General features: G+C 38.5%; 2 protein-coding genes across 7 annotated transcripts in view; both read right to left on the reverse strand.

Moving 5' to 3' along the window:
- LOC122708866 (CAAX prenyl protease 2) overlaps nucleotides 1-12,952 on the reverse strand; it is a 79,067-nt gene that overhangs the window by 35,496 nt on the left and 30,619 nt on the right. For 5 of the 6 annotated variants that reach the window (XM_043925593.1, XM_043925613.1, XM_043925633.1 and 2 more), the window contains one exon: nucleotides 6,979-7,088. The exons of the other annotated variant lie outside the window; for it this stretch is intronic. In XM_043925593.1, coding sequence (XP_043781528.1) covers nucleotides 6,979-7,086 — 108 coding nt within the window. In that variant the 5' untranslated portion in view covers nucleotides 7,087-7,088. The remainder of the gene's footprint in view (nucleotides 1-6,978; nucleotides 7,089-12,952) is intronic. 6 annotated transcript variants of the gene reach the window in all.
- LOC122708916 (non-histone chromosomal protein HMG-14) lies at nucleotides 1,282-2,470 on the reverse strand. Its single transcript, XM_043925743.1, has one exon. It carries the CDS (start codon nucleotides 2,355-2,357, stop codon nucleotides 2,052-2,054), a length of 306 nt encoding a protein of 101 aa, XP_043781678.1. The 5' UTR covers nucleotides 2,358-2,470; the 3' UTR covers nucleotides 1,282-2,051.

A 12,952-nucleotide genomic window follows, 5' to 3' on the forward strand; every position in this document is an offset into this window, starting at 1 on the left:
GGGTGAGGCTAATGAAACTAAAGAAGCTAATTAAGTTGTCCAAGGTCACACATAGCTAATTAACTGGCAGAATTGGGATTCAAACCTAGATCTGAGTAACTCCAAAGCCCACCTTTCACTATACAGGCTACCTCTCCAAGAAAGCTCATTTTTTGTACATATAGCTATCTGAATCAGATATTATGTAATCTATTATTATTTCTTATGGAACCTTATGGGCAATGCTTACATATGATTACTGAATATGTATATGTATTTATTCATTGATAAAACACTTAATGTTGTTTATTATGTGCCTAGGCTTACAGAGATAAGTAAAACCAGCTCTAAATTTGAAGAGGTTACACTTAACAAGAGAAAGAGGAAATAAATAACTTATAAGATAATGTGAAGAAGCTTTATGATTTAAACATGTTAGAGAAGCTAAAGAAATACACAGGAATGATTGGCACCTAATCCAGCCTGAGAATATAAAGTGAAATAACGTCAGGTCAGCAGAGGATAGTTAACACAAAACAAATAGCTCCTTTTAAAACCGACTCATAAATTATTGAGAGAAAGAGAGAGATGGGGGGAGGGAGGAAGAGACACTACACAGTCTTTTACAGCCAATACCCCAGGCCTAATGTACCTTCAGAAACAGTGAACTTATACGTTGCCAGGAAAAAAATATGCTGCCGTTCCTGGGCAGCAGAAATTACCACTGAATCATATGTTTCAGTCGTTACCTTTAGATATAAGTCTAATCACATGATAGATTATGGGAGGTATTTTATATTTTTAAATATAAACTTATGCAGTTATGGCCTCTATATGACTTTGTAAGAGAATGTCAGTGTCTCTTTCTTTGCTTAAATAGGTAAGTACCCCAGTGATCGATAATAAGAGAAACACAGAGATAGATGTTTTTATGGCTACATGTATATCTCCAGTCATTGTATCATTTACTGTTATAACAAAAATGAATACAAAAATGGATAAATCTGTCAAGATCTAGCAAAATCAAATTGTTTTTGGAAGGACATATTACCCAGCCTAATGGACTCCAAGGTGCAGGACTGAGCATAAACACAAAACCCAGCAACCTTTCCTTTTTTTGGCCACCTGGCGCCACATGTGGGATCTCAGTTTCCAAACCAGGGATTCAATGCATGCCCCCTGCAGTAGGAGCACTGGAAGTGCAGAGTTTTAACCACTGGACCACTAGGGAAGTCCCACCAGCATCTCTCTCTTTTTTTTTTTTTTTCTTTTATAACTGAGATTTTATTGGTTGTTTTGAGGATCACTACACAGACATTTCAATTTGTACACAATTCTTCACATACGTACCAGAAATCTAAAATATCATGTAGTTGTGATTCTTAACAGTTATTCCAGTGACTTTCCAGCTTAAAATTTGGAGCAACTTTCCTTAACAGGATATCAAGTACCAATATCTTCAAATATTGATATGTTGTTACATCATAAGTCCCACTGATTCACAATTTAATATCATATACACTACATACCCAAACTGTCAATCGTTCACAGCACATTAACCAAGTTACTAGGAAAACTGGACTACCACGACCAAAGATGTTATAGTATAGTGCACAAAATTCTGACCAGGAGAGCCAAGATCAAAAAGTGGTTTGCTGTAGGAAATAATTCTACCAAAACAAAATGGGAAGAGAAGTAATTTAAAGTGTTCAAGACATTAAATGCACAACTGACTCCAAACTGCCATTTAGTATGCTTTTGTATTATAGGATATAAAAGCTACCCCCCATCTATGGAATGTTAAGCTGACACCCAAGACAATCAAAGCCTCCCATATCCAATATCCCACTATTTTCTGGTTGTACCAAAAAATAAACAACCAGCAAATGATTTCACCTCTTAAAAAAAAGCATTTACACTTAAAAAATGGGATGAGGTGGGATTCCCTCCTTTTTAAAAATGTTTCTAGAGCTACTAAAAAACTTGCATTTACAAAATAGTTGATAAAAATATTCCTCTGGATTGTACAAGAAGGGAAACAGGGACCACTGACAGGACTGAGTGTGTGGTTATTAATCAGACTTGGCTTCTTTCTCTTCTGCTTCATCAGAGGCTGGGCTCTCCTCGTTTTTAGTCTCTCCATTTTCTGCAGGCAAGTCTTCTTTAGTCTCTTGGTTGGCCACTTCCGCCTGTTTTCCCTTTGCTCCTCTTTTCCCTTTTGTTTGCACTTTTTTGTCTGAAGATTTATCCTTTCCCGCCGCCTTTTTTGGCTTCGTTTCCACTTTTGCAGGAGCCGGTTTTGCTGACAACCTCGCCGATCTCCTCTTGGGCTCCTCCTTCGCCGCCCCCTCGGCGGAGCTGACCTTCCTCTTGGGCATCGTGGCGGCGGGGCGGGCGAGAGCCAGGTGCCTGAGGGCCGCGGCGCGCCGAGAGCCTTCGCGAAGCTGAGTAGCCTGACCGCTGCCGCTCCTCCCGCCGCCCGAGCTGCTGGGACCCGCCCAGCATCTCTCTTAAATGAAGTTTTCCCTCAGTCTTCCCTGGAATTAGCTTTCCCCACATGCCCAAAGCAGTGGATCACTTATTATCACCTTTTCACGGATGTCTCCATTCATCAGCCTTTGCTATAAACCTTGTTACCTGACCCTTCTCCCCACTTGAAGTATACATGTATGATGAAATCTTTTCACAACCTCCCCTTTTCCTCTTCTCATTCTCTTCATTCAAATATCTGTTTAAAGGCTGCACAGTATCAAAGACAATGAGATATAACAGAACAAATGCTTTCAGGAAGTCCTTGTTCCTCTGAGGTTATACTACTCTTACCTCTGCCCACCGATCACCAACTGATTAACTGGCACCAAGTTCAGTCGTCCTCTGTACTCTAAGTCCTGTCATCATCTTGGTTGACTTCCACATCCAAGCAGATGACCAGTCTAGGTGAGAACTTAGTCCCAAAATTCTCTGACCTCCCGAGCTCCAATGACCTTGACCTCTACTTATTTCCAATCACCAATTCCCACAGCCATAGACTGGAGGTGTACTGTTCTGGAAACCTTAAACTGAAACAGCCCACTCTTATGTGAGAAAATATGAACCCAGACATGCACCTTGATTAAGTCAAATTACCTGTGCTCTCAATGTACACTTTGACTTTCTTGAGAGAAACACTGCTTTTGCAATAGGGAAAAAAAGAGAAATTTTATCACTCTGATGATAATTTTTTATTATTTCATCTCTGAACTCCTTATACCCAGAGAAAAATGTCTATTACACTGTATTGTAATTATTTGTTTACTTATCTATCATTTCCTTGATATTCCTAGATTGCAAGTTCCTTGGGATCAAGTAATATCTTGGGACTCTTTCTAGGACAGTGAAGCTATCATCAACAAACACAGGTACCTAACGGAATGAATAAATATTGAAACAGCACTGATCAATATGAGTAAGACTCTGATTCAGATTCTGTCACTTAACTATGGAATGACCTTGGGAAAGTCAGTCAAATTCTCTGAAATTCTTGTCCTAGCCACTTCATAGAGTTGTCAGGAGGCTTAAATAATACATATGTTAGGTATAAGAGTTATCACTTTTTGTTCAGACTGAGTAAAATACATGATTTCCTTTTCTAGCACTGTTTTCCATGGTTCACTGGAATCAAGTGGCTTTTTGTTTGTTTGTTTTGTTTTTGCTACCTGACAAGAATAGTTTTATAACTATTCTTCTTCTTCTTCAGTTGCTAAGTCCTCTCCGACTCTTTGCAACCCCGTGGACTGCATCATGCCAGGCTCCTCTGTCCTCCACTATCTCCGAGAATTTGCTCAGATTCAAGAAATGCAATAAGGCAAAGTGGTTTTCTGAGGAGGCCTTACAAATAGCTGAGAAAAGAAGAGAATTGAAATGCAAAGGAGAAAGGGAAAGATATACTCATCTGAATGTAGAGTTGCAAAGAATGGCAAGGAGAGATAAAAAGCCTTCTTAAGTGAACAATGCAAAGAAATAGAGGAAAACAATAGAATGGGAAAGACTAGAGATCTCTTCAAGAAAATTACAGATACCAAGGGAACATTTCATGCAAATATGGGCACAAAAAAGGATAGAAACATCAAGGACCTAACAGAAGCAGAAGATATTAAGAAGAGGTGGCAAGAAAACACAGAAGAACGGTACAAAAAAGGTCTTAATGACCTGGATGACTACAATAGTGTGGCCATTCACCTGCAGTGTGAGGTCAAGTAGGCCTTAGGAAGCATTACTACAAACAAAGCTAGTGGAGGTGATGGAATTCCAGCTGAGCTATTTCAAATCCTAAAATATGACACTGTTAAAGTGCTGCACTCAATATGCTAGCAAGTTTGGAAAACTAAGCAGTGACCACTGGACTATAAAGGTCGGTTTTCATTCCACTCCCAAAGAAGGACAATGCCAAAGAATGTTCAAGTGAAAGTGAAAGTCCCTGACTCTTTGTGACCCCATGGACTATACAGTCCATGGAATTCTCCAGGCCAGAGTACTGAAGCGGTAGCCTTTACCTTCTCCAGGGAATTGTCCCAACCCAGGGATTGAACCCAGGTCGCCCGCATTGCAGGCGGATTCTTCACCAGCTGAGTCACAAGGGAAACCCAAGAATGTTTGAACTATGGTACAATTGTGCTCATTTCACATGCTAGCAAGGCAATGTTCAAAATCCTTCAAGCTAGGCTTCAACAGTACATGAACTGAGAACTTCTAGATGTACAAGCTGGATTTAGAAAAGGCAGAGGAATCAGAGATCAAATTGCCAACATCTGTTGGATCATGGAAAAAAGCAAGGGAATTTCAGAAAAACATCTACTTCTGCTCCACTGACTATGCTAAAGACGATGCTAAATCACAACAAACTGTGGGAAATTCTTAAAGAGATGAGAATACCAGACCACCTTACCTGTCTCCTGAGAAACCTGTTTTTGGGTCAAGAAGCAATAGTTCGAACCAGATATGGAACAATGGACTGGTTCAAATTGGGAAAGGAGTATGTCAAGACTGTATATTGTCACCCTGCTTATTTAACTTATATGCAGAGGATATCACATGAAATGTGGGGCTGGATGAATCACAAGCTGGAATCAAGATTGCCAGGAAAAATACCAACAATCTCAGGTATGCAGATAACACCACCCTAATGGCAGAAAGTGAAAAGGAACTAAAGAGCCTCTTGATGAACGTGAAAGAGGAGAGTGAAAAAGGTGGCTTAAAACTCAACATTCAGGAAATCAAGATCATGGCTTCTGGTCCCATCACTTCATGGCAAATAGATGGGGAAACAATGGAAACAGTGATAGACATTATTTTCTTGGGCTCCAAAATCACTGCAGATGGTGACTGCAGCCCTGAAATTAAAAGGAATTAAAAGCTCCTTGGAAGAAGAGCTATGACAAATCTATACAGTGTACTAAAAAGCAAAGACATCACTTTGCCAATAAAGGTCCATATAGGCAAAGCAATGGTTTTTCCAATAGTCATGTATGTATGTGAGAGTTGGACCATAAAAAAGGCTGAGCTGATGCTTTTGAACTGTGGTGCTGAAGAAGACTCTTGACAGTCCCTTGGACAGCAAGGAGATCAAGCCAGTCAATCCTAAAGGAAATCAAGCCTGAATATGCACTGGAAGGACTGATGCTGAAGGTCCAATACTTTGGCCACCTGATGGGAAGAACTGACTCACTGAAAAAGACCCTGATGCTGGGAAAGACTGAAAGCAGGAGAAGAAGGGGATGACAGAGGATGAGATGGTTGGATGGCATCACTGACTCAATGGACATGAGTTTGAGCAAACTCCAGGAGGTAGTGAAGGAAAGAGAAGCTTGGAATGCTGCAGTCCATGGGGTTGCAAAGAGTTGGACACAACTGAGGGACTGGACAACAACATGTCCACTGAGTCGGTGATGCTAGTCAATCATCTCATCCTCTGCTGCCCCCTTCTCCTTTTGCCTCTGTTTGGCTAACCATTAACTGCTCCAAATTATTTACCCTTCATTCCCCTAAACAAGATATGGCACAGCCAGGGATATCTATTGTCCTGATACCATGTTCATTTCCTTTTAGAAGAAGGATATAATTGTTCCAACATGGAGAACAGCCTCCCAAGTGCTTTTTGGGAGAGTGTTTAACATAGTCTATGTCTCCACCAGTTCAGAGAAAGGAAAGATCAGAGAATTGATAATGGGAATGGAGGACTCAATTGTCACTCTCACAAATCTGGGCTACAAATAAATCAATAAAAATCTTTAAACCAACCTAATAAAAATATTTAAATAGGATCTGCACTGGGCATCCATTTTTGCTTTCTTCTTCAGGAGATCCAAAATCAAATAATGGTTTATTTCAGTGGTTCTCAAATTCACTTGCACTTTAGGAATTATCTGGGATTCTAAAAATATTCCAAAGCCCAGGCCACACCTCTTACAGACTGGACTGTTCCCCAAAATTCATCTGTTGCAGCCTTAGCCACTGTTTTGACTTACTTGGAGACAGGGCCTTAGGGATGTCATAAGGTTAAATGAGGTCATAAGTGTGGCCCTCTAATCTGATAGGACTGTCCATGTAAGAAGAGGAAGAGACACCAGAAAGCTCTCTCTCCACATATGTACAGAGGAAAGATCATGTGAGCAAATGGTGACAAGATACCTTGAACTTGGACTTGTAACTTCATGAAGAAGCATGAGAAAATAAGTTTCTGTTGTTTAAGCCACCCAACATGTGGTATTTTTTTTTATGGCAGCCCAAGCAGACTAATCCAACACCCAAGACCAATTAAATCATAACCTCTTAGAGTAGAACACAAACATCACTATTTTCAAAGTTTCCAAGTGATTTAAAATCTGTTAGGGAAGTCTGGGAACCAATGCCTTATTTCAACTTTGTTCTATAAAGGACCTAAGCTTTTCTTTCCTGTTATTACATTTGTAGAAAAATAAGAATCAAAACACCATTAATTTATAGAACCATAGCAAAACTTGCCTCAAAAATCACCTGGAAGGGTCTTAGCCCTGATGTATCCTGAGAATGGCTGGCCTCCTCTGAAGTCCAATTCAGGTTTGCAAAGAATCCAGGCAGTATGGATTGCATATCTGTGTGAGAAGAAATGGCAACAACAGAGAACAAGCAGTTTGGATAAGCACCATAGTTTCTGCAGTTGTCCATTAAACTGATGAGTCAAGAAGGCTTTTCCCTGATGAAAAGATTATCTGCAGAATTTTAAATACAACTGGAAATGGCTATGAATCAGCAAACTGATTGAACATTTAGAATTACTTTATGGGGTTAAGATATTTAATCTCATGTTTTCAATTTTACACAAATTGAAAAATCACTAAATCAATTTGTATTTTCAATTCATTTCCACAAGGTCATATCCAATGCCAGAAATCTTCTGAGTTGCTAGTTCTAACTGATATTCTTATACTTTTTAATAAATCAATTCACTGTTTAATAATACAAATCCAGTAAGTGAGCTAACTTAGAACTTGAAGCAGAAAAATTCAAGAATGACCCTCTCAGGCATTGACCTAATACTGCATGGTCTGTCCTTTAAGAGATAGTCTTTAATAAAGAAAAGCAAACTTTTGCTAATTTAATTGTCAATTAACTACTTGGTATATTTATATACATCAATTTAGAACTCTTTACACAAAGTATCAGTGTGTCCTGGATCATATTCAACAAACAGAACTTCAAAGTATGCACTATCTTTCCTACTTTCTGTACTCTGGCAGTAATATTATAAAGGGAAAAAAAAACAAATTTCTAATTTTATAAAATGCATCTCTTAGTCCCCCTCTACAATAGTGTTAAATGGAAAATTAAATATGAATAAAGATACATCCATCTCTACAAGTTCTACCTTATAAATGAGGCTGACAATGTTGATACTACATAAGAATTCAACTTTAAAATTTTAATAATAAAAGATATCCTATAATAATGACAACTTTTTTCTAAAGCATTCATACTATGTACCTAATAAAGCTTTAACCATCTCAGAAAGTATAAACTTTACCAAGATCAAGTTCTAGCTACCAATCTTAACAGGTACTATTTTTCTTGCCATTAGTTTGTTTTTCAAGCACAATTCGATCACAAAGCCCAAGATAATATGGCAGCAAGGTTACGCTGCACTGAAGTTTAATGAAATTGGCACTAAACCAGGATGACTTGCATCAGTACTTGGTTTTACCACTGACTTTCTCACCTAGGACAACGCCCTTTTTTTCCCTGTGATTCAATTACCTTTCTGTGAAATAAGAAAAAATTGTTCCTGAATCCTATAAAGTAGTAATACAATATAGAATGGGGAAAACAAATGTAGATACACGAGAAAAAGTTTTGTCAATAATTCTCATTATTGTCAATTATTTGTCAATAATTCAAATTTGTCAATAATTTGGAATTCTCTAGAAATCTTAAGAATTTCCTTAAAGGATGAGAAGTTATTTGGGCAGAAATCAATTTTAATTAGTCAAACCAGTCAATCCTCAAGGATATCAGTCCTGAATTTTCATGGCTGCAGTCACCATCTGCAGTGATTTGGGAGCCCAAGAAAATAAAATCTGTCACTGTTTCCACTGTTTCCCCATCTATTTGCCATGAAGTGATGGGACTGGATGCCATGATCTTAGTTTTTAAAATGCTGAGTTTTAAGCCAGCCTTTCACTCTCCTCTTTCACCTTCATCAAGAGGCTCTTCAGTTCCTCTTCACTTTCTGCCATTAGGGTGGTGTCATCTGCATATCTGAGGTTATTGATATTTCTCCTGGCAATCTTGATTCCAGCTTGTGATTCATCCAGCCTGGCATTTCACATGATGTACTCTGCATATAAGTTAAATAAGCAGGGTAACAATATACAGCCTTGACATACTCTTTTCCCAATTTGAACCAGCCCGTTGTTCCATGCCCAGTTCTAACTGTTGCTTCTTGACCCAAATACAGGTTTCTCAGGAGACAGGAAAGGTGGTCTGGTATTCTCATCACTTTAAGAATTTTCTACAGTTTGTTGTGGTCCACACAGTCCAAGGCTTTAGCATAGTTAATAAAGCAGAAGTAGATGTTTTTTCTGGAATTCCCTTGCTTTTTCTATGATCCAATGGATGTTGGCAATTTGATCTCTGGTTCCTCTGCTTTTTCTAAATCCAGCTTGAACATCTGAAAGTTCTCAGTTCACGTACTGTTGAAGCCTGGTTTGGAGAATTTTGAGCATTACTTTGTTAGCATGTGAAATATGCACAATTGTACGGTAGTTTGAAAATTCTTTGGCATTGTCCTTCTTTGGAAGTGGAATGAAAACACCTTTTCCAGTCCCATGGCCACTGCTGAGTTTTCCAAACTTGCTGGTATATTGAGTGCAGCACTTTAAGAGCATCATCTTTTAGGATTTGAAATAGCTCAGCAGGAATTCCATCACTTGAACTAGCTTTGTTTGTAGTAATGCTTCCTAAGGCCCACTTGACTTCACGCTCCAAGATGTCTGGCTCTAGGTGAGTGATCACATCACTGTGGTTATCCAGGTCATTAACATCTTTTCTGTATAGTTCTTTGTATCCTATCCACCTCTTCTTAATCTCTTCTGTTTCTATTAGGTCCATACCATTTCTGTTCTTAATTGTGCCCATCTTTGCAAGAAATGTTCCCTTGGTATCTTTAATTTTCTTGAAGAGATCTCTAGTCTTTCCTCTATTTCTCTGCACTGTTCACTTAGGAAGGCTTTCTTCTCTCCTTGCTATTGTTTGGAATGCTGCATTCAGATGGGTATATCTTTCCTTTTCTCCTTTCCCTTTAGTTTCTCTTCTTTTCTCAGCTATTTGTAAGGCCTCCTCAGACAACCATTTTGCCTTGTTGCATTTCTTTTTCGTGGGGATGGTTTGATCATTGCCTCTTGTGTAAAGTTACAAACCTCCATACACAGTTCTTCAAGCACTCTGCCTATCAGATCTAATCCCTTGAATCTATTTGTCACTTCCACTATATAATCATAAGGGATTTGATTTAGGTCATACCTGAATGGCCTAGTGGTTTTCCATACTTTCTTCAATTTATGTCTGAATTTTGCAATAAGGAATTCATGATCTGAGCCACAGTCAGCTCCCGGTCTTGTTTTTGCTGACCATATAGAGCTTCTCCATCTTTGGCTACAACGAATAGAATCAATCTGGTTTTGATACTGACCATCTGGTGATGTCCATATGTAGAGCCGTCTCTTATGTTGTTGGAAGAGGGTGTTTGCTATGACCAGTGTATTCTCTTCGCAAAACTGTTAGCCTTTGCCCTGCTTCATTTTGTATTCCAAGGTATACATTTGTATTTCATTTTGTACTCCATTTTGTATTCTTCCCTGATCTTCAGAAATGAAAAAGAGAGAGTCCACAGTGGTAGTAAGGATAAGAGATGTCCCATGTTTGGGGCATGGACTGGAATAAAAACATGGGGCCAATATTGCAACACCAACAGGTTTAAAACCAAGAGCCACAGAGGCCACAGACAGAACAAAACATGAACAAAAGCCAAAGATTTGGTACCTGTCTACCTGAGGGTTGGTTACAAGTCAAGTGATGCTAGCAGCAGCATTAGTGATGCAGGATAAGGGCCTTAGAGCCATGGAATGTAATGCAGATGAGACTCGGAACAGTATATTCTATTAAGATACAAGAGTGTTTTTACCTTGCCACTTAAGCAAAGTTTTAGTTCAAGATATAGGCCCTGCCGACAAGGGCTCAGCAATCCAGAGAACCTCCTACTGGAATGCTGCAATGCAGGATGTGTTCAGGACAAAGGGATCATGGACAATCAGCTCTTAACTAAAAATTACCAACCAACAAAGACCAATAACATGAAAAATATGACACATATCAACCAACAGAGTGTATACCAGAGGAAACAGAATTAATAAAACAACCTGAAAGGAACTTTAAACTAAGTGCTGTAGGACTTGCCTGATGGTATAGTGGATAGGAGTTCGTCTGCCATTGCAGGGGACATAGGTTTGATCCCTTGTCCAAGAAGATTCCACTTGTTGCAGAGCAAGTAAGCCCATGAGCCACAACAACTGAGTCCCTGGAGTCCACGACTTTTTGTTAAAAGTAGCCCTCGCGTGGGATGATTTGAGAAAACAGCATTGAAACATGTATATTATCATATGTGAAATAGAGTGCCAGTCCAGGTTCAATGCATGAGACACGGTAGGGTGCTCAGGGCTGGTGCACTGGGATGACCCTAAGGGATGGGATGGGAAGGGAGGTGGGAGGGGGATTCAGGATGGGGAACACATGTAAACCCATGGCTGATTCATGTGAATGTACGGCAAAAGCCACCACAATATTGTAAAGTAATTAGCCTCCCATTAAAATTAAAAAAAAAGTAGCACTCACTCACTACAATTAGAGAAAGTCCATGCGCAGCAACAAAGACCCAGCATGCCAAAAATAAATATATTTTTTTAAATAGCTGCTCTATATTTTATATCCTCAAATATAAAAAGAAGTCATGAAATAAGAATACACTGCCATTGATTAAACAGAAAGCAATGGCAAAAAACTCTATTAGAAATCTTGGAAATTAAAGATAGTGTTTGAAATGAAAGCCCTATGGATAGCAGATACTCTAAAAGAGCATATTTAAAAGGTAGTAGGTGAAACTTCATAGAAGCATGACTCATAATAGGAAAAAGTGGAAACAACCCAAATGTCCAACAAATGATGAAGAGGTTAACAAAACATGGAATATTATTCAGCCATAGGAAGAAATGAAGTACTGTTACATACTACATACTAACATAAATGAATCTTGAAAACGTTATGCTTCATTAAGCCAGACACAAAAGGCCGCATATCATATTATTTTGTTTATATGAAATATCTAGAATAGGCAAATCCATAAAGACAGAAAGTAGATTAGTATTTGCCAAAGGACAGGGGGTAGGGATAAGAGGAATGACTGCTAATGGGTACAGGATTTCTTTTGGGGATGATGAAAGTCTATTGTTATGAATAGCAATGATAGTTGTACAACTTTGTGAATATACTTAAAACCTCTGAATTGTACACTTTAAAATGGTATATTTTATGACATGGGAATTATATATCAATTAAAAGAGGAAAAAGATAAAAGACAATAATAGATTTTTAAAAGACAAAAACACTAAAAAATTTAAAATTAAAAAAATTTCAGAATAAATAATGACTGAACCACACAGCTAAACATATCACAATGAAACCCAGAATAACAAGGATAAAGAGGAAATCCTAAAAGCTACAAAAGAGAATCAAATTAGCCAAAAGAAACATGAGTTAGACTTCTCATCAACAATGCCAGATGCCAGAGGATAACTGAGTACTATTTTCAAACATCTGAAGGAAATTGACTTTGAATCTGGACTTCTAGAGAGCCAAACTACCATTAAAGAATGAGAAACTTAAAATTTTTCTATTCCATAAGCCTTTGCTTAAAGAACTACTAAATAAACCAGCATGCCCTTTGAAAAAATGAGTTTACATTTGTACCACTTTGCTAAGATGGGGTGGACACAGGGGGGAAAGAATGACATAATCATTAGTATCAAACTACCTCTTGATATAGCTGTTCAATTATTAAAGAAAAAGTAGATATAATAATTTCAATCTTGTGGCACTGTGAACATATATCAAAATCATATATTGGGACTTCTTCCAATGATAAAGTAACAGTACCAAATAAGTCCTCCCACCAAAAACTACTATAAAACTGGAGGAAATATACTAGGCACTGGACAATAAATAGCACAGGACTGTGACCCTTGAGAGAAGGGAAACTCATGAGATGAACCTCTGGATGTCTGTCAAGGGAAATTTTCCTCCTCATGGAGGACAGACCTGGAGCCCAGGCAGAGTACAGTGGTTTCATGAAGCTGAGGAGACAGGGAATAGAGTTCAGGGTTGTGAGAGTACTTAAAATCTGCAAGGCAGG

Source organism: Cervus elaphus, chromosome 2 (assembly GCF_910594005.1).
Source record: "Cervus elaphus chromosome 2, mCerEla1.1, whole genome shotgun sequence".
NCBI classification, from domain to species: Eukaryota; Metazoa; Chordata; class Mammalia; order Artiodactyla; family Cervidae; genus Cervus; species Cervus elaphus.